Source organism: Atractosteus spatula, chromosome 9, assembly GCF_055471065.1.
Source record: "Atractosteus spatula isolate fAtrSpa1 chromosome 9, fAtrSpa1.hap1, whole genome shotgun sequence".
Lineage (NCBI taxonomy): Eukaryota > Metazoa > Chordata > Actinopteri > Semionotiformes > Lepisosteidae > Atractosteus > Atractosteus spatula.
In genome coordinates, this window is record NC_142714.1 from 736462 (window position 1) to 758394 (window position 21933).

Here is a 21933-nt window from a genome sequence, read left to right on the forward strand (position 1 = left end):
TTTATTTTGTTGTAGCTTGGTAGAATTACAGAAAAGTACAGTAACTGTCTAAACATGTGTACCTGAGATAATTAGTACTTCAGGAAATGTATTGTAGTATAAAAACGTTGTAATTATTCTTTATCCTCTTAAATTATATGTGCTGAAGGAAACTCATTTGAAGGTGCAACTAACCACCCAAATGTGTGAAAGAGTCACCCAGTGCTTTTTCTGCAAAGGCACAGCAAGCGGTTTTTCACCTGTTTGTTCCCCTTTTAGATACTCGTCTCAACCTCGTGAAGTTGTATTGGATTGTGGACCATATGTGGACAAAAGTGGGCTGTGTGAGAAACTCTTGAATGAATTGGATGAAGCACTTAATTTTCTTAATGACTGCAACATATCTGTGCATCGTGAAGACCGAGATCCAACCTTCATTTCAAAACAGGTCAGATTCCTCAAAATTTAGGTTCTCTGTTAGTTAGTTTTAGCACATTATTAGCACAATAACAATTATTTTTTTCTGCACATTTAATGATTTCCTTAATCTTTAATAATGTTCATATTAGGTGACTTGTGATATGATCCTGAAATAAAGTACTATAATTATGGAAAAGTGGAACAATTTGCTATGCACATGAAAATTTCTGTCCTGTCCTTATATATGAGAGGTTATAGTCGAAATAATCTGTCTTTCCATCGTCTGGGGTATTTTATTCATGGGTGCCCTTTGTGCCATTGTGTCTGTGTCCAGGTGTTGAGTGACTGTCGAGCAGTGCTGACGGTTTTGGGGCCGTGGTGTGCAGATAAAGCAGCTGGAATCATGGTGCGGGAGCTCCAGAAATACATTAAGCATGAGCAAGAGGACTTGAACCGGAAATTCTTATTGTTTACAGACACTATTTTGCGGAAAATCCATGCACTCTGCGAAGAGCATTTCTCACCTGCCTCACTTGACCTGAAGTTTGTGACCCCAAAAGTAATTAAGCTGCTTGAAATCTTGCATGAGTACAAGCCCTTCGAGCGGCAGCAGTTTGAGAGCGTAGAGTGGTACAACAACAGGAACCAGGATAACTATGTTTCCTGGAGCGATTCTGAAGATGAGGACGAGGATGATGAGATTGAAGATAAAGAGAAACCCGAGGCCAATTTTCCTTCCCCTTTCACCAACATTCTCTGTGGGATCATTTTTGTAGAAAGGCGCTACACTGCGGTTGTCTTAAACAGGTGAGACTGTTTGAAAAATGGTGCAAGAACTGTTTTGCTATATATGCTTATGGTATTTAAACCAAGTCACAACACATGGATGAATACAGATCTAACTGTGATTATGATCTGGGTGTTCTGAGTTTTAAATGTGACCTGCTGCTTTGGTTACTCTTGTAATGTTCCTGTCATCAGGATCTTTTTTCAGGTCCTTATAGCATGTTTGTGTTATGCACGAGTCCTTTGTGGCAGTGAGATGTGGATTGCTGTTTTCTTCTTCCCAGGCTCATAAAGGAAGCTGGCAAGCAGGATCCAGAGCTTGCCTACATCAGTAGCAATTTCATAACTGGGCACAGCATTGGCAAGAACCAACCTCGAAATAAACAGATGGAGGTGGAGTTCAGAAAGCAAGAAGAGGTAAGAAGGCTGTGCCCCATAGGCATGCTGATCCAGAAATGTGCTTATCGTAACTGGATGATCCAGTTTACCCAATTCTTTGTTGTTTTATTAGGTTCTTCGGAAATTTCGCGCTCATGAGACCAACTTGCTCATTGCAACCAGTATTGTGGAGGAGGGTGTTGATATTCCGAAGTGCAATTTGGTGGTTCGCTTTGACTTGCCAACAGAGTACCGCTCCTATGTGCAGTCTAAAGGCAGAGCGAGGGCTCCTGTCTCCAACTACATAATGTTGGCAGACACCGAGAAAACTGAAACATTTGAAGAGGATCTCAAAACCTACAAAGCTATAGAAAAGGTAAAAAGTGTCCGAGATTCCTTTTGTTCTTAAGGAGGTTAATTGACTTGCAGGGGAGAGTGATTTCTGGTTTGCACATAGAACGTGAGTGTAAAATGCCTGTTTCCAATTCTCAGATTCTGAGGAATAAGTGCTCAAAGTCAGCAGATTGCAGCGAGTTTGAAATGGAACCTGTCCTGGATGATGATAACATTTTGCCCCCTTATGTGCTGAGATCTGAAGATGGAGGCCCAAGAGTTACTATTAACACAGCCATTGGTCACATCAACAGGTAATATTCACATTATTCCTTCTAACATCATTCAGAAACCAAACAGAAATATTTGTAACCATAGATGTGTATCTACAAATTGAAAGAAGAAAATGATTAAACGTTGTTTTTAATCTTTAAAATGATCACATTGACAATTATAAGCTAAAAATATTATACAGTGTTGGCACTGTGGTTAATAATAAAATGAATTCACCGTAGTGAATATTCAGCTATTCACCTTAGTTACATGTTATACTATATTAGATTTGTTTAAATTGTTCCCATCTATATCATGAACAAAGACTAAGTTTGATGTTTAAGAATATAAGCAAACTTGAAGATGGAAAACAACTGATCTAAGGATCTCATTTAGCAGCTTCTTGAAATTTTTGGCTTCCAGACACCTGTTTTGTCTTCCACTGTTCCTAATGCAGACCACGGGGTTGACTTCCTCAGTGCCATTGAGGATGTTGAATAATTGAATTGGGTCTCCTGATAGTCTTCTCGGTTCAAAGACTGCTATGCTGTTGTTGCTGTACTTCTCTTTTCATGGATTCTAATGCAGCATTTATTTCTTAACATGGTGACCAGCATTGAGTACTATAAGTAAATCTTAATATTGCATCCATCAGTTTAAGTTTTTTGCTTTTATCTATATAACATACTCTTCCATTTCCCGTTTTGTATAGTTTCCCACATTGTTTAAAGATGAAGATGTCAAGATAAACACCTAAGAGTGTTGGAGATTTGTTTATCTGAAGTGCTTCTATTCTTTGTAACACTTCTGCCTCTTCTATGCTAATGTCATTTAACATTGACCTTTGTCTTTGCGCAAGAAAACATTTTGGCTGTGAAGCCTCTTCAGGTGCGAGGAAGCTTCCAGCCAAACATGTTTTTGTCTTTCTTTTTACTAAGCCTCTTAGTAAAGTGTTCCACACTTATTCATGGTCTACATTCCTGAAATTGTAAACTTTTCTTTTGACTCTACCTGTAAAATTTTGTCTGTACTTTCCTCACTCTGTTAGTTGTTTGAAACTGCAAAATCAATGCTTTGTGCCCTTGTGTGTTGTTCAGTGTATTTGTCATGTACACAAGTGCAGTGAAATGCTTATTTGCATGTATGCTCCGAAACAGACATTAAGGAAACTCCAAAACAATATAGAACTTAAAAAATACAAATCGGACAAGCAGTGCAAGAAGAAAAAAAATTTTTATTAGATATCCTTTCTCTCTTTTTGTCAGGTTTTTATGTTTCCAATTACATTGTAATCTCCTGTTAAAGTAGTAGCTTTTAATTGCTTGAGTAGCTTGATTGTTCCCTAAATACTTGTTGGTTTTAGATATAAGTACTTAATATCAGGTTCTTTGATACTTTGTTTTCCCTGGGGTTCTCTTTTTGACTCTACTCCCGATGTATCTCTCTTGCACATTTACTCAAGTTTCTCCCCTCTGCCCATCTATTTTAAATGGCTTTCTCTGTAAGTATATTATAAGCGGACCTTCAGTCTTTATCTTTTTCAGTCTTTCAATCTTTTTCACATTTTTTTCCCTCAATCTAAACAGTTCACTACTTAAAATAAATTAATGTGGACATGTGTTTTAAAAGCTGTGATTAAAGTGTATGTGTCTGCCAGACAACTCTGGGGGCAGCTCTGCCTTGTTCAAACAAGCAAACATTTTGCTCAAACTCACATACTGAGTAGTTCCATCATATTGAAATAGACCGTGTAGTGATTCTGCTGTTTGCCCTTTACAGTTAAATTGTGTAAGGAGTTTGTGCATGTGATTATCAACAGTAACTGAACTGATGTGCTTCTGTTCTTTTCTTTAATAGGTACTGTGCCAGGTTACCTAGTGATCCATTCACTCACCTGGCACCAAAGTGTAAAACAGTGGAGCTCCAGGATGGGATGTATCAGTCTACTCTTTACCTTCCCATCAACTCTCCTCTCAGAGTTCCAGTTGCTGTGAGTGCCAAGCTTCACAAATTACTGTATGCAATCTGTCCTTGCCTTAACAGTTTTTAGAAGTGGAATACAATGTTTAAGTAAGATTTGTTTTAAGTCTATTTCCATAGCCTTTAAACTATCAGGTTTGAAATTAACAATGACTATTGCCCAGTGCCTGGTGAGTGAACTGAGCTGCAGGCTGCCATTCACTGATGCACTAACTGAGCTTGTGCAAATTCTTTTTAAAAAATCTCAGCAGATTTCTAGTTCATTACTTAAACATTATACTTTTACCTTTTTAAAAGGGTTTTCAAGTGTTTGAACTTTCCACTTAATATCTAAGTCTGACTCTTGAAACTTAAACTGTCAGTATCTCTGTTGATAGTTTATATAAACTTATAAAAAATATCTTTTCGTTGGTGTAATTCTGTATGCAGTAGAGGAATACCTGTGTTTCAGCTGCTGATATTTTCTAATGTTCTTCCTAGGGGCCCAAAATGTATTGTGCAAGACTAGCTGAGAAAGCAGTTGCCCTTGTCTGCTGTGAAAAATTACACAAAATAGGTAAACAGACATCTGGGAGTATTAATTGTTGGTAATGATGATTAATATATTTTTATCATGTATAAATGATTATGCAAAAATGTCAATGATATGAATCTGCGAAAGACCAGATTTGTTTAAAAGTAGATGAGTGGTGTTCCTTAGTATTGTCCAGATACAGACTTATATACACTAACATTTATATTGCCTATTTATGAAATGTGCAGTACCCATTTAGCAAAGTAGTGAATGGTGCTTATTTTGATATTACATTTTCCATCAACATATACTGAAATAAACAGTGGCTTTATATCTGTTGTGAATGAAGACAGTACAAGCATAAAAAGGCTTTTAGAGTTCCTCTCCTAATTTCGCTTTGCTAATATCCCTAATAGAGTAATGCATTGCAGTTGTCTTCTGAGATGACCAGGAACAGTTTGTGACCTGTTCAGACCTGTTTAGCACGGTTAATCCTGGGCTATGTGCTTTTATCAGGTAGCAAGAAAGAACTTTTCAATAGCTGTAATAGTATTCCATTGTTCAAACTGTAGCATTGGGTTTGAGTCTTGCACTGTGTGATCTCAGCTTTAAAAGTGCAAAACTCCATTGGACTCCTTTGGGGTAATGAAAGAATAACTATTCCCTCTGACTGCACTGCCATGAGTTACTCTTGTTCGGCGGAGTCACTGAGTATATCCATGTGCCTCTCTTTTGCACAAGGTGAGCTGGATGACCATCTGATGCCGGTGGGGAAGGAGACTGTGAAGTACGAGGAAGAACTGGATTTACACGATGAGGAGGAGACAAGTGTTCCAGGGAGGCCAGGATCCACCAAGAGGAGGCAGTGTTATCCGAAAGCTGTTAGTACAGTTAGCTGTATTTCTGCACATTTTCAAGCTTCTTATGATTACTTCATACTACCTGGGGTTTCAGCTTTGGCAGGAATTTGTTGTCGTTAAAACTTTAAATGAACGAAATGGCTAGAAACTGATTGTGTATCCAATTTATTTTTCAGCGTCTTGAGAAAAATTGCTTGTAACCTTTTTTCCCCTACCGTCCAAACAGATTCCAGAGTGTCTGAGAGCCAGTTACCCAGTTCCTGAGCAACCCTGCTACCTGTATGTGATAGGGATGGTTCTCACCACTCCTCTTCCTGATGAGCTCAACTTCCGTAGGAGGAAGCTCTATCCTCCAGAAGACACCACCAGGTGTTTCGGAATATTAACAGCCAAACCAATACCTCGGGTAACTATTACATTTCATTTTATTATTGCTATTACATTATACCTTGTAGCTTAAATCACAGAATTCAGTTATACATTTAAATGTTAGTCCAAGACAGTCCAAGTCTGGTGCTAAGGAGGCAGGTTTGTTTCTGGTTTTCAGTAGACGGCTTATATGTTAATAACTTAATTGAACTACTAAAGTGAATACGAAGTGAGCACCAGTGTTCTGTGTTAGTCAGAATTGAAACTTGTCTCTAACACTGGCACAAACCTGCCACTCCAGGACTCGTAGTACTCCAGTGGTATAGTTTAACAAGCACTGATTAGGTGGTTCAGTATTCAGCATTTTTAGCTTCTGTATAAGTACTGAAAAGACTTTAAGGCTCATTAGTATTTTGTGTGTGTAGTGATTTAAATAGGTTAGCAGTTGCTATTGAATGAAATGTTTTTCTTCTTCTGGAGCTGATGTTGGATTAGTTTAGCACATTTTAAATCCTTCACACACCACTTCTGAAAACCTATTTTCCAGGGACAGGCTTGCCTGGATTAGCTGCAGTTCTACAGTCAGCATCTGTCAGTACCTTCTAATGTTTCAGCATAACATTCCTACTCAGCTGATGTGGGCCTTCACAAGTTCTGATTTTTATTCCTTCCAAAAAGGAAACTTCTCCCTTCCATGTATCAGAAATTGAATTTTCCAAGAAGTGTAATGTGTATCTAAATGACACATTTCTGCCATACTTTAATCTGTTGTCAATGACCAAGAATATACCAGAGTGGAACAATACACAAAATTAAACATAAATGACAGGCTGCATAACTGTCTAAATACCATATTGTGTAACATGACCCAAAGAAACAGATAAACATATGTAGGGTCGTATCATTATAGGAAACATGGCAGCTTTCCAGTCCATTCTAACTTTAGATTTCTGAATGTGAGAAATATTTCAAAGTTGCAGAGTTTACTTGAACAATATAGACAACAGTTTTTAAAGTTATAAGATGATGAATACCTTCTATGTTTTCTCCACTTGATTCACAGATGGCTTCAAATTACCCTTGTATTGGTTTTTTTTAAGTGGAGACATTACTGTGGTTTGAAGTAAAAGGATCACTTAAGCCTACGTCTTTACTTGAAATTGTTGTTCGTAGGAGAATCCTCAAAGTGTGTTGTTGTTGTCCTGTTCAGATCCCTCACTTCCCAGTCTATACTCGTTCAGGAGAAGTCACCATATCCATTGAGCTGCAGAAGTCTGGCTTCACCCTCAGTGCCCAGCAGCTGCAGCTCATTACCAGGCTCCACCAGTACATTTTCTCCCACATTCTTCGTCTCGAGAAACCTGCACTAGAGTTTAAACCTACAGAAGCTGATTCAGCCTATTGTGTTCTACCTCTTAATGTTGGTAAGTGCTTGGAATAAAATAAAGTGGAGCCTAACCTCTTCCTTGGAGTTAACGGGTCTGTTTTCCTTTTGTCCCTGTGAGTATCTGAATAAGCTCCGAGGTTCAGTCAGATACCCGTCTTGCATTTTGACATTATAGAACAGCTTACCTGCTTTTTGGGAGATAGAAAATAATGTTCAAGCATAGCAGATACTTGTGAAACAGCATTTTCTTTTTTTTCTAGATCTGAATAACAGACTGTTGAGAGAATGGTATATATTAGCTGGTTACCTGATGCACATTTTTAGTAAGTTTTGAATTTTGTGTTTTTTCCATCAGTTGATAACTCTAACACTTTGGACTTGGACTTCAAGTTCATGGAAGATATTGAAAACTCTGAAGCACGTATTGGCATTCCTAGCACACAGTACACAAAGCAGAACCCTTTCACTTTCAGACTGGAGGACTACCAAGACGCAGTTATCATTCCAAGGTAGGCAGAATGTATAGAAAGTCTATTTTTTCCAGATTGGCTTATTCTGTCCATGAGAATGACGTTTAGTGTTGCAATTGCCCAGGAACCCCGATGGCCTTGATTTCTCTGGCTTTTAGGTATAGCCGAGTTCTCCTCTGTCTGAGAAGGCACACTGCCTATGCCCTGCTGGGATCAGGCTGGCACTTTCCAGCTGAGCCATACAGAGCTTCCTCAGACAGCTGCGAGTTGCTCTACACCAAAAGCTAGCCTCCCTTCACGGGAGAATACAAGGCCCCTGAGGTCAGTGGGAGTGGCTTAGCTGGTAAATTTGCTTTGCCGACTGGAGGCTAAGCTCTGTGATCCAGGCTTTGAGGGTTGCCTTGCTTGCAGCCTGGGACCAGGATTCCCAGCGGGGCAGCGTGGGATTAGGGTGGTGAGGGACGCACCTGAGCTGAATTTACTGCATGGGGCTGTGTTTCCTCTTACATGTCAGAAGACAAGTGGCTTGAAGGTGGGCTAGTCTATGGAGGTGAAGGCAGACTCATCTTTGTTCCCCATGCATGGTTGTGGTGTTCATAGCCATTCAACCTAGACGCATTTGGTGACTCAAAATAAATACCAACATTGTGGGGAATTACTTCCCATGTCAAAGGGCTGATTGAACCTTCTTTCTCTGTATTGTATTTAACTTTAACAAATAATAGTAATTGCTTTCACTTACAGTATATAGTGCTTTTCTGGACACTCCACTCAAAGCGCTTTACAGGTAGTGGGGACTCCCTCCACCTCCACCACCAATGTGCAGCCCAAACTGGATGATACGACAGCAGCCATAGTGCACCAGAACACTCACCACATATCAGTGGGGTGGAGAGTAGAGTAATGAAGCAAATTGGTCTTGTTTTAAAACCAAGTGCCATTGGCTTTCTAAATTTAATAAAAGAATCATTTGCATGTTTTCTCTCTTTTCCTACTATCAGGTATCGCAATTTTGACCAGCCTCATCGTTTCTATGTAGCAGATGTCTACACTGATCTTACACCCTTGAGTAAATTTCCATCTCCGGAGTATGAAACTTTTGCAGAGTACTACAAAACCAAGTACAACCTTGATCTGTCCAACTTAAACCAGCCTCTTCTGGATGTAGATCACACATCCTCAAGGTATGCAGTTAAAGAAAAGGAAAACATTGATGTATACATGGTTGCATGAAGGCTTTTGGATTTTCTTGTTTATTTAAATAGAAGGGAAATTTAAATGCACAATATCTTTTACTATCCTTTCTCTTTAGATTGAACCTTTTAACCCCACGACACCTTAATCAAAAAGGTAAAGCCCTTCCTTTGAGCAGTGCTGAGAAGAGAAAAGCAAAATGGGAAAGCCTGCAAAATAAACAGGTGGGTAGTCTGCCGTTAGGACATTTCATTCAATTGATCATCACAGTTATTAGATTTGCTGCTGAGAATTGCATGTAGATCCTTATGTGTATGTTTTTTAACTTCAGATAAAACGAGAAATGGACATTCTTTTGCACATTTTTCAGATTTTAGTTCCTGAGCTTTGCGCCATCCACCCCATTCCAGCTTCCTTGTGGAGAAAAGCAGTCTGTCTGCCCAGCATCCTCTATCGTCTACACTGCCTTCTAACTGCAGAGGAGCTCCGAGCCCAGACAGCCAGTGATGCAGGTGTTGGGGTCAAAGCTCTGCCTCCAGAGTTTAGGTCTGCAGCTTCCTTTGGTTTTCCAGTCATGCTGTGTTATCTAAACTGCTAAAGCAGAATCAGCTTGTCCTTAACTTCAGTCTCTGAATAGCAGTAAAGCGTTTGTGTTTAATTTGTCTCAGGTACCCTAACTTGGATTTTGGATGGAAGAAATCTATAGACAGCAAGGCTTTCATCTCAAGTCCCAGCTCTTGCATAGAAGAAGGTGAAAATTACTGTAAGCACAGCAGAACTGTAGCCCCTGAAAATGCTGCACATCAAGGTGCTAAACTAGAAGACTCCTCACCACCGAGGGGGACTCAGCCATCTGTGAACTGCACCACACCTGTTGAGAAGTCACCCGATAAGCTACATGCACCCAACCCCTCACAAAGGAGCAGAGCTAGCAGGAACTGTCTTTGTGCTGAGAACCTCATGAATGGCACTGCTAATGACCTTAGTGGAGGCAGCAATTGCCAATGTCATCCACTGAACTCCTGCAAGAGTGACATACCTTTGCAATCGACTACCTCAGTTCCCATGCCGAACTCACGGAGCATTGAGAACCAGCCCATGCCCAGCATTGAATGTACTCCAGGGAGTAATAAATTTGATGGACATGCTATAAAATCTACCTCAGATGGTTGCCTGGCAGTGGCAGTGACTGCAACAGCCAGTTCCTCAGCAGCACCTTTATCAGATGCTTCACACGTTTCAAAACTTGCTACCAGCCCTGTCTGCAGCGACTCCCCCAAAACCCTTGGCCCAAACCCCGGTCTTATTTTACAGGCCTTGACCCTTTCAAACGCCAGCGATGGGTTCAATCTGGAGCGGCTGGAGATGCTAGGAGACTCCTTCCTTAAGCATGCAATTACCACCTATTTGTTTTGTACCTATCCTGACGCTCATGAAGGCCGTCTTTCCTACATGAGAAGCAAAAAGGTGAGGTACAGTGCTGAACCTCTCTGCCTTAGAAACAAAAGCGGGACAGTATCTCTCAAAAGACAGGCAGCAGGTTTCACTGGTAATGAAATACTTATTAAACATTTTAGCATATAAATTATGTGCAACAGAATTGTGTCATGACAGGGAAATTTCAGACTGTTGTCTTCTTTGACAGGAAGGCTTTTAACTGTTTTGTAGTGCCGTGGCAGATATTCAGATTGTCATTTAAAAAAGTCAAGTTGTGGCTGAGCTTAACTGAAACAGAATTAAGAGCAAAATTCATACGACTTCTCATTCTGATCTTGTCAAGGTTTTGCACGCTAAGGTCTGCCAGTCAAATCTAAATAAATGTACCGCTTTTGATTTAATTGTAGTGCTGAAAATCAATTTGGATCTGGAAGATTGGATTTCCAGATCAATAGTAGTTGTCCCTTGTGTAATCTATCTGTATTAAACTCCTTTACTGATGGTAGAGTGGTGATTCAGCTTCTGTCTGCAAGCTTACTTCCAGGGTTGGTGACTGCCATTAAGAGCAGTCCTTCTCCTGAGGCACCTCATATATATCGTATCTTATAAACCAGGGGTTTAAATAGATTTGGGAATGTTGGATATCTTTGGTCAAGTGCTTTAAGTAAACGTTCCAGGTTAATGCTGTTCAGGAAACCCATTGGAAAAATACATTGCTGTGTATCTGTTAAAGAACCTGATGCTGTTTCTGGGTCACTAAAGTTTTTTGCACTGAAAGAGAAGTAAAGTTCAGTTAAGAAGTAAAGTGCTGTCATCCGATCGTGTGGGTTCTTTCCATTTATAAGCAGCAGAGGTGCGTTGCCAACAACTGGTGAAATTTTTAGTATCTCACACTTGTTTGTTGGCTTTGATTCCTCTTTTGATGTGGAATAAGCTAGAATAGGTGTTGGAAAGGTGAGCATAGTTGTTTAAAATACTTGTGAGTGTAAATTAAAACTTATATACACAACTTTTTTTTGCGTTTTTTCAGGTTAGTAATTGCAATCTGTACCGCCTTGGGAAGAAGAAGGGCCTCCCTAGTCGAATGGTGGTTTCAATTTTTGATCCACCTGTGAACTGGCTTCCTCCTGGATATGTGGTGAATCAAGACAAAAGCAGTACAGACAAGTGGGATTCAGAAGAGGTAGGCAGAGCTAAAGCTCGTAATAAAGCTAAACACTAAGTCCATTATGTTACAATTAGACTAGAGTGTTTCCATTAATTTATATCTGTTAGTGTCTGTGATGAAGAATGAATAAACACGCATAACACAGCAGATGCATTGCTTGTCTATATTAGAGGAAAGCACTTACAGTATATAACTGTATAGAAGTACAAACTTGTGTTAAACCACAGTGAATTTTACAACTGTGACATTACAAAATTAAGAGCCTTTTTTAGTAGTATTTTATACCATGACAGATTATTTCCAGACTTCAGTCTTGTATTGCAGTTTCTTGATTTTGTTTTCATCATTAGTGTTTTTTAAAAGTTAATACTGCCTTATTTTGCATTTTCAAACCTTTGCCACAAGAGGGCATTGCTTTATTCCTTTGGAAGGGCTTTGTGTTCCCATTTCAGTGGTAGTAATTTATGCAGTTTTATAAACAGCTTTTATGTAGCTCTCCTATTTATTGTATTAGAAAGCTTAACCAAATCATTGCGGCAAGGACGTGTCCAGTTCACGCTCTTCTTTATAATTAATCTAGTTTAATCTCTTCTGTTTGTTCGTTAAAGATTTTTACAGATTTAACTTGCAAAAATTATTTTTTAGAACAAAGAGAATCCATTAGCTAACGGAAGATCTGAGGAAGACTATGATGATGATGAGGAGGATGTTGACGATGTTGATGAAGATGATGATGACCTGATGTGGAAGGAGCCGAAAGATGAGGTCAATGTCGAGGATGATCTGGAATATTACCAGGAGCACATAAAATTCATTGATAATATGCTGATTGGTTCCGGAGCCTTTGGAAAGAAGATATCTCTTGCATCTTTCCCACCTGCAGAGCCCAACTATGAATGGAAAGCACCCAAAAAGACTTCTCTGGCAAACGTGCAGTTCTCTTCTGATATAGATGAGTTTGATTACAGCTCATGGGATGCCATGTGCTACCTCGACCCCAGCAAGGCCGGCGATGAGGATGACTTTGTGGTGGGATTTTGGAATCCATCTGAAGAGAACTGTGGGGCAGACACCGGCAAGCAGTCCATCTCCTACGACCTGCACACTGAGCAGTGCATCGCGGACAAGAGCATCGCTGACTGTGTGGAGGCCCTGCTGGGCTGCTATCTCACCAGCTGTGGTGAGAGAGCCGCCCAGCTGTTCCTGTGCTCCCTAGGTTTAAAAGTACTGCCTGTGGAGAAGAAGGCTTGCAGAGACATCAGGAACACCAGCCTTCAGGCTGAGCTTGGCAAGGATCACACTAAAGACGTGGAGTATGGTTGGCTGAAAATCCCACCCAGATGCATGTTTGACCATCCAGATGCTGAACGAACCCTCAACCACCTGATTTCAGGTTTTGAAAACTTTGAAGAGAAGATCAACTACACCTTTCACAACAAGGCCTACCTTCTACAAGCCTTCACTCATGCTTCTTACCACTACAACACCATCACAGGTAAGCACAGCTGCTGCTTCTGTTCTACTCTGTCGGCATCATCCACTTCATTGTAGATTGTGCTGTGTAAGCCGTATTTCTTTAAAATGGGCATCACCTTTAATTAGTTCAATTAGGTAGCTGCGTCAGCATGGTTAGGCTGCAAAGGAACAAGTAAAGGTTTATTCCATGCTGAAAAGAGAAGAAAAGAAACACAATGTTGTGTTTCTTCTCTTTTCAGCATGGAATAAACCTTTACTTGTTCCTTATTACCTTTAATTGTTAGGATTTATTTGGACTGTGCTGACATCTAGTGGTAGAAAAGTATTAAATATTGGGGGGGAAAGCTTAAGATGGAATTTAACTGTTGCTCTTATAGAAAGACTGCAATGTCCTATGTAGAAACCCAGCACATTTCTTTATGTGACTGCTACTGTTCTCAGGCCATTGAATGATAGTTACCATTTTGTCCTTGGTCTGAAAGATTGTTACCAGCGGCTGGAGTTCCTTGGGGATGCAATTTTGGACTACCTCATTACAAAGCACCTTTATGAAGATCCGCGGCAGCACTCTCCTGGAGTGCTGACTGACCTGCGATCTGCCCTTGTCAACAACACCATCTTCGCTTCTCTGGCGGTCAAGTACGACTACCATAAGTACTTCAAAGCCGTCTCACCAGAGCTGTTCCACGTGATTGATGACTTTGTGCAGTTTCAACTTGAAAAAAATGAAATGCAAGGGATGGATTCTGAGGTTAGTGGTTTGTCCTGCATAGGCAGCTTCGTCAAACATGTGACTGTAGTTTAGAACTTAGAAACAAGACTTTTGCATTTTAATATCTTGGGCTTTTCTTTTAGTGGCTTCCAGGTATAGGTAATTCAGTTGTGTGTGTGTATATCTCATTAAACAGTGTGTTCATGGATTTTTTTTTTCTTATTAACATACAGCTGTGTCCTCAATGCAGGATATTCAGTTATTATAAAATCTGTTTTGTATTTTTGTGATTTCAAGTGTTGTAAAATACAGTTGGATTTAATTTGTTTGAAATTGTTATCTTGGCAATGAACCTTCTTTTTTTTGACTAGCAAATTTTTGTTATGCCTAAGGGACACCATTTGAGACTACTAAAAATAAATGGCAAAAATCTGTAAATAGTGTTTTTTCTTGATGTCCCTGTAGACGTGTTGGAGGCAATTTTTCAAAATGTGATGTTTACATTTTGCATTTTCCAAACTTTAGCTCAGACGATCTGAAGAAGATGAGGAAAAAGAAGAGGACATTGAAGTTCCAAAAGCAATGGGTGATATCTTTGAGTCACTTGCTGGTGCCATTTACATGGATAGTGGGATGTCTTTGGAGACAGTTTGGCAAGTGTACTATCCAATGATGAGGCCCCTGATAGGTAAGAAATTAAACCCAATTAAACTTGATGATGTTAAGAACCAAATCGCACTGTTCATTAGACAAGCAGTCTTCAGAACGCTACAATTCACCATTAATAGAAAATGTCATATTGAGTTACTGTGTACTTATAATAAAACATCAAACATCATATTCTGAATATTCTGTTTTTGTACTTCAGTAGCACATTTTTTTAAAAGTGAAATGTTTTTGTCTTTAGAAAAATTCTCAGCAAATGTTCCTCGTTCTCCTGTGCGTGAGTTGTTAGAAATGGAGCCAGAGACGGCCAAATTCAGGTGGGTGCTCTAGATCAATTAAGAGTGCACTTTATGACCCTTGATGTAAACAGAATGTGCTTATAATTTGAACATTTGATTATTTCATAAATAGGATTATCTCATAATTTTAAGGGCAAATAAATGCGTGGTTTATCTTAAGTTCTCGTGCCACGGTCATTCATTTACGTGGATATTCTGATACAAAAGGCACAAGTTTAAAACATAGTTAAATCAGGTCATCTGGAAGAATGATGCAGTAAAGATGTTGGAAATATTCTGAGATATTCACAGGTGTTTCTGAAATTGTACTTCTCGTTAGTGCTAATGATCCTGTATGGTAGGTTTGCTGTTGAGTTTAAGTAATCAGCAAAATTTTGGCACTCGATAGCTGCAGTGGTTTATAAACAAAAGCAAACAGAGTAATAAATCAGAATATAAATAAATCTAAAATGTCTGAATTGTGATCCATAGATTTTAATCAGTACTTATTCCATCTCTGCGAGCAGAAAAGGCACTTTTTAACTTACAACCACCTTGAGTTAGCAATCACAATTGGCTTATAATCAACCAAGTAGGGCCTCAAGATCTTTGGTTATGTGTTCCCAAGAGATCATATTGATCTATTTTTTTTTTAAACATAATGTAAAATTATTTTAACATTTTACATATTTTCTGTTCTGTCTGATAATGCTTTCTTCTTCAAAAGCACAGAAGGTACACAGATATAGTTGCTGTGATCTGTCAAGAAGAGCTTTATTTTCTTACCAGTAAATATCCTGATGCATAGGGGGAGTGTGTAACAAGCTGCCCCGCCATGTGGTTGAAGTGTACACGTAGAGCTTGGCTTCCTTCAGGAAATGGCTGGATGAGATACAGGGTTCAATAAGCTAATTGTTATCTGGTGGGCAGGTTGGGCCGTGTGGCCTCCTCTCTTTTGCAACCTTTATGTTCTTAAATGTGTTTCTGCCACTTGAAGGACATTTGCTTTCCAAGGTATAATGCAAGTGTACCACTCTCAATCCTGTGCTGTCCATTTAAATACTTTCGTACTGTGGGGCAAGTATACATCTCAGTCTTAGTATCTTCAAGCTCTAGGCTCCAGTTCAAAAATGTGTTTTCAGAAAATCATTTAAATCTCTTCTGCAGATGTCAGTGTTCTTGAGGAAACTCTTACAACACTTGTACTTTTTTTTAAAAAAAATAAAGTTTAGGATAGTTTGTGATATAGTTCATATTAACAATTTTACTGGATAACGAATTGTGTTGTTTGGCTTGAGTGTGTTATTCCTGACGTGAATCAATGCAAGCGAACCTGCCAGATCCTCTATTCCCCATCCCCAGTTTAATTTGATAAGGATTTCTTTCTGCTTCACAAATCTTGAAATGTGTTCCATTTGCTTTGCTGTTGCTTCCTCTGTAGCCCTGCTGAGAGGACATATGATGGGAAAGTCCGGGTCACTGTGGAAGTGGTTGGAAAGGGAAAATTTAAAGGAGTTGGCCGAAGCTACAGGATCGCCAAATCAGCAGCTGCCAGGAGAGCCCTGCGGAGTCTCAAGGCAAATCAACCTCAGGTTCAGACCAGCTGAGCAGGAACGTTCCCCACTTCCTGAAACGACAAAATAGAAGCGAGCAAAAGGCGATGGGTTTTATTGAGAGGTAGAAATATAACTTAGTCGAGTAAGTAAAAAAAAAAAAGCTGTAAGCATTTGTAAAGAAAAAAAGGAACTATTATGGTTTTTTTGCGCAAACACAATCTTTTCTTTTTTTCTGCTATGTTTAATCACAAGAGTGCTTTATAACGTTAGCAAGTGTTAAGAAAAAGAAAAAAGGTCAGGTCTGTCTTGTTCTGTTTTACTTTCTTTTAAAAAAAGCTCTGCTTCGTGTAAGTGGGTTAGGAAGCTTGTGCTTAACATTTAATTATTAGTCTGTATATAGTTTAAAACAATATACAAGAAAGGAAAGAAACTTTGAATTCCTCAGTCTGTGCACTAGTGCCAGTTCTAAAGCGGTTAAAGATACAGTGGTGGACAAGCTGGTGAGGAGAAGCTTGAGCGGGTGCCAGTATAGTCCTTCATTCCCTGTTATCTCAATCTTGAGATGGCTTTCTTAATCCCGATTGCACTTACTGCTAGAGTCCACTTCATTGAGGTTCAGCTGGGCAATGGAAGTGCATATGGAGTAGACACACAACCAAGACTGATTGGAACCTTTTTGTCTTCTCCAGCCTGAAAATGATTCACCTTTGTGTGTTTCTCTGCTATAGAAAATAGGATTTTTACATTCCCGTTCACAGAAATATAAATTGTTTTTATCACACTCCAGAATGCCTGTTTTTGTAGCCATTTATTATAAGACTACCTGCAGGATTCTATTTGCATATACAGCTACCAGTATATACATAGAAAAAAGATATCAACGTGATTAATTAAATGTATGCTTAGGTTTCATTTAATGTTTTTTATACCAAGAACAATTACATTCTAAATGAATGGTCCTGAAAGAGAGCATCAGATGTCTCCATTGACTGATGTTTAGTTTTGATAAATTTAACAATAATAGAAAAGACATATCACCTGGGAAATATGCTGCAGATTTTATAAGAAATTGGTCACTTCTTTAAGAAATGGAGCACCTTTACATTCTTTGCATACACAAGATTCTTACTGTAGTTCTCCTAGATTGCATTTGTACTTCACTTACCAAAGTTACCACTGTCACAATGCCACAGAATTGCATTTGTGAGGTATACTTTCATAACTCTGTGATCAAGGGGATGAAAACCAGTCTTCGCTTAGTTTAAGCTCATTTGTGATTATGATTCTTGGCTTACAGCCCAAATGTTTGTTTTAGTTATCTAGCATTAGGCACTCTTCACTTGAATACCTCAGTTATTTGCATGCATTGTTTTCTGTTTTTTTTGGTGCTATGTTTTATGTATTAAGCTTGAATTATTTTCCTTTTTTTTGCACTGTAACTATAATACCTCTTTAATTGACCTTTAAATCTGTTGGATTGGTTATCCTTACTGCCAGCAGTGAATCAGTAGAGGTTAGCTGCATTTTGTTTAATATTTCCCCTTTTGATTTATGCTTGAAGTTTTGAGGGGAGGCTGAGAGAGAGTATATTCTCTGCACATAAACCTGAGGTAGATGCTCGTTTGTATTGCTTTGTTTTCTCTTGCGATAAAATTTGAAAATGATCTTTGTAACTAATTTAAAAGGGTCACTTAATGTTTTGTTAAAGTAAACAGATTGCATTCCGTATCTGCAATATTGCTTTTTGAATTTTATGTTAAGCAAATTTAAATTTCAGTATGAGAACTGTTTTTTTTTTGTTTTCAGCATTATTTCAGCTCTTTTGCATACAGAAAACTGGCCATGTAGTATTTTGCAAGTGTGAAGTCATTGTGATTTTCACTTTTCTTTTTTTCCTTCTTAGAGGATCTTAATACAGGGGTTAATCTGAGCTGTGTTTTAAGAATGTCTACATGTTTTTTTTCATTCAGAGCTAGATTATTAAATTTGCATGTGAGTAATATTGCAATGAACAAGAAGGGTAAGATCAAAACTTAACAAGGAATATTTTTATACTTGTCAGTATATCATCTTAAATATCTGCTATGTAAAAACTGAGCTACCAGTACATTCTTTGCAGATACATCAGTAGTTCAAGTTAGCGTGCTGCTACCTCAAAAGCGTCTTTGCGCTGTTTTTTTCAATGACAGTAACTGTCTTATTCAAATATATCTTTTAAAATGTGCATACTTAATTCCTCAGTAAGACTTTAACCTGAAAAAATATTAATGATTATAATGCAATACAGTGTTTACTGTGATAATCTGCAACTTGTCATATTTATACTTTGCACTAGATGAACATTCCCATGAACTGCACCAATTTGATATATTTTTAAACTAGAAGATATGAAAACAGTGCCTTTTTTGTCTTACATATAAAACTCCCGGTTACACATCTTGCAATTCTGATTTCCTAATGTGTTGCAAGAGCTTGATAGATCTTAAATAAAAAAAGTTGCAATATCCATGTGCCATGTGGGTTTATAGTTTTTATTGGGTTAGTTGGCTTAACAAAAATTACTACACAATACTGTAAGTTCACAATCCTGTATTGTCGTTTGGAAATCCAGCTGTGTACACACGTGAAAGATCTTACACTTTTTCTCCTTCCATTCCCTGATGTACTGGTGAGAGTATAGTCTGTTTCTTCATACAAACCTTGGTAAACTGTGCTATTAACCTCAGGTTGTCAAATCGTAAGGCCAATGATACCAAAACATTGGTTTTACTATTTCTTTTAGCCATTGTCAATGTTTAATTTTGTTTTTATCCTGTATGTGGTGCAATCTGGTTATCTTATGCAGGTGAATTAAGTGACCCTATACAGTACATTGTTACATGAAACCTGGTGTATTTAAAATGAGTATCTGTTATTGTGTACATGTTTAATTTCACTATCGCCGCTTGTAACGGCTGTGTAATGTTCTCTAACGTGACCTCATTGCAGTGTGCATCACAACACCAAGGGTTCATTAAGATCCTAGACTTCACACTGTATGCATTTTTTCACTTTAACCCTTTCCCCCCCCAAACTTAGAAAGCTGGGCATAAACATTAATTTAAAAATATTTTGGAGGTTTACTTTGAAGAATGTGAAATCACTTTTTGGTGCCACACTTAGTGAATTCTTTTCATTGAATAAAAGGACTGTATTTAAGTGAATTAACACGATTAACCAGGCTGAATTTTGTTGGCATGAACCTCTTACGCTTTTTAAAAAAAGTCTATTTACCTTTTTAAATGTTTGATGTAAGGTAGTCCTCCTTTATATGCTGCAGACTTCTTTTGAAATCTTTTTCTTACAGGCAGATAATTGTTTTGTTTTTGTACATGTAGCACAAATAAGCATTGCACTTGGGCACCACGCTTTACCTCATTTCAAGAAAAAGAAAAATCTGCCGATATATTTAGAGGAGGAACATGTGGTTTTGGCCTTGCTGCTGTTTAAATTGCTGATTTTTTTGTTTATTTTTAAGGGTAATCTTTAAGACATAATGTGCCTGCAGGATAGTATCTGTTAAATACACTGTAGAACAGACCTAGGGGATCTGTACAATCTGGGGTGAAACATTTGTATTGTATATCAAGTAATGTCCTGCCTTAATACAGTATTTCACTTCTCAAACTGTAACATTCCCCTAAAACTCAAGTTGGCAACATGCATGGCTTGAAATCTTTCCTGCACCTTTCTCTTCAAGAACTTTACATTTGCAGATAACCTGCACATGCATGTTGATGGTGCGGGACTTCCTTGCCCAGTAGTATTCAGTTATATTGTTTTGATGGTCAGATTATTACTGATGTAACTTACATCATGCTTCGTAAGGCAGTTTCTTTCCAGATCGCCCACTAAATTTAAACAATCCAGTTTAACTTCTTCCACTTAAATAACTTGTGATAAAAGATGCACAGAAGTGATTCATGAGCTACCAGAATTTTCAGTTATGTAACAGAAATCCTGTTGTTTTTTTTTAAAAAACAAACCCTCACAAATTTAAAAGATCAGACCCATATATCAGATGTTACCTGAAAACAAATGCACTCATATCAGCAGCAAGCTGTTTTGTCACAAACTAAATAGTAATATGAGATTTACACATGTGAGTCTGTGAGTACTACAGGAGTACTGTACTGTAAATCAGTTGATTTCAGAGGCTAGCTGAAGAATGCAATGCATTGTACAGTGAATTAAATGGGGAATAATGGGCCATCACATTCTGCAGCAGTCTGTAAGGGACATTAAATATTTCATTCATACTGTAATCATGCTGCAGAGGTTTGCGGTCTGCACCTTATGGATCACAAATACTTTTATTATTTTTTTTGTAATTGTAGCTGAGTATATCTACAATAAAGTAATGGTCTGGTTGTTCATTGGTGTTTTTGTATTTTTATTTTTAACTTGAGTTTTTGTATGTGTTTTAAAAACCTTAACTGCACTTTTTTAAGTCTCATTTTAATGGTTTGGAAACATGTATGCCATGAAATATAAGATAAGGATCAAATTACAAATTAGCAGGAATGAAATTCTTTTTGTCCTGCTGTATCAAAGATCAGGCTGTTGTTTATGATGTCGGTAATAACTTAATATCTTGAGCTGCTGTCCAGGGAGTGAACATGCCCTGTGTTTTACCTGCATTACACTTACACATGAAATAGCTTTCTTATTTTCCATGTTACAAGTCTAAAACTAATCGATGTTTTGTGCGTAAGCATAAGAGTAAACTGCAGATTAGAATTCTTAGGAACCGAGTTCCTTTGCAATGGGAGTGAAACGTTTTTTTCTTAGATATTCTTACTAAATTGTAGCTTTGTAACAATAAGAAAAAAAATTCACTTTTCAGACTGGAGCATTTACTGAAACCTGTTGCCTTGCAATCCTTTTTATTTTTCCATTTTTTTTTGTAAGTACAACACTTCCATGATTGAGTTAGTGAAGCCAAACCTTTTCAGGTCTCGTTACAAAAAATGTAAAAATGTTACTTTTCTTAAGTCTAAAATTTTTTGTTAAGCCTTAAAAATTTAGCACAGATCTGTCAGTTATCAAAGCTGAAGACCTCTGGAAATTGTTCAAGTGATAATCAAGCTAATAAGGACACCAGATGACTGCAGGTCTGACGGTAGTATTGCAGTCTACTGTTATAGAACTTTGATTCCCTTATTTGCCCTTTTTCTTATTTAATAAATTGTTTATACAATATTTTGTCAAATTAAATGGGAATTTACCTTTAGGAACAGTGCATCTCTTTTTTTTCTCCTTCAAAAATTTAAATGAGTTAGATATGTTCCTATATGTTCCTAATTTCATTAACTGAATTCATTGTCAGCATGTTTCTAGTATAAAGAAGCCGACACAGATCTATTTTATGCTAGTAGAGTTGGTGAACATTTGGAGCAAATGACTAAAGTTTTGAAATGTCACTCCTCAAGATTTAAAAGTTTCTCCTCATGTACTGCAACCAATAGGTCACTATTTACAGGCAACCTTTGGTTTCTGACAGTGCATGTGTGTTTAATAGAATGATGTTTACTCATAAAGTAAAAGGGAGTCATTTACATATTCTGGAGCTTGTCAGTGGCACCACACATATTGCTGGGACAAGAGCCCTGGGTATGGAGAGGAGAGCATGTTCCAATATGTATGGCAGTCGCAGGA

At 38.1% G+C, this 21933-nt stretch overlaps 1 protein-coding gene across 2 annotated transcripts in view; it reads left to right on the top strand.

Annotated features, from left to right (window-relative positions):
* dicer1 (dicer 1, ribonuclease III) overlaps positions 1 to 20651 on the top strand; it is a 31166-nt gene extending 10515 nt beyond the window's left edge. For both annotated transcript variants that reach the window (XM_088925830.1, XM_088925831.1), the window contains 21 exons: positions 259 to 427; positions 734 to 1206; positions 1470 to 1602; positions 1697 to 1939; positions 2056 to 2210; positions 4027 to 4159; positions 4630 to 4705; positions 5405 to 5544; positions 5750 to 5929; positions 7103 to 7316; positions 7635 to 7788; positions 8751 to 8933; positions 9062 to 9167; positions 9314 to 9489; positions 9612 to 10410; positions 11411 to 11563; positions 12194 to 13043; positions 13507 to 13775; positions 14262 to 14424; positions 14644 to 14719; positions 16122 to 20651. In XM_088925830.1, coding sequence (XP_088781956.1) covers positions 259 to 427; positions 734 to 1206; positions 1470 to 1602; positions 1697 to 1939; positions 2056 to 2210; positions 4027 to 4159; positions 4630 to 4705; positions 5405 to 5544; positions 5750 to 5929; positions 7103 to 7316; positions 7635 to 7788; positions 8751 to 8933; positions 9062 to 9167; positions 9314 to 9489; positions 9612 to 10410; positions 11411 to 11563; positions 12194 to 13043; positions 13507 to 13775; positions 14262 to 14424; positions 14644 to 14719; positions 16122 to 16287 — 5011 coding nt within the window. In that variant the 3' untranslated portion in view covers positions 16288 to 20651. The remainder of the gene's footprint in view (positions 1 to 258; positions 428 to 733; positions 1207 to 1469; positions 1603 to 1696; positions 1940 to 2055; positions 2211 to 4026; positions 4160 to 4629; positions 4706 to 5404; positions 5545 to 5749; positions 5930 to 7102; positions 7317 to 7634; positions 7789 to 8750; positions 8934 to 9061; positions 9168 to 9313; positions 9490 to 9611; positions 10411 to 11410; positions 11564 to 12193; positions 13044 to 13506; positions 13776 to 14261; positions 14425 to 14643; positions 14720 to 16121) is intronic.
* The last annotated feature ends 1282 nt before the right edge of the window (positions 20652 to 21933 follow it).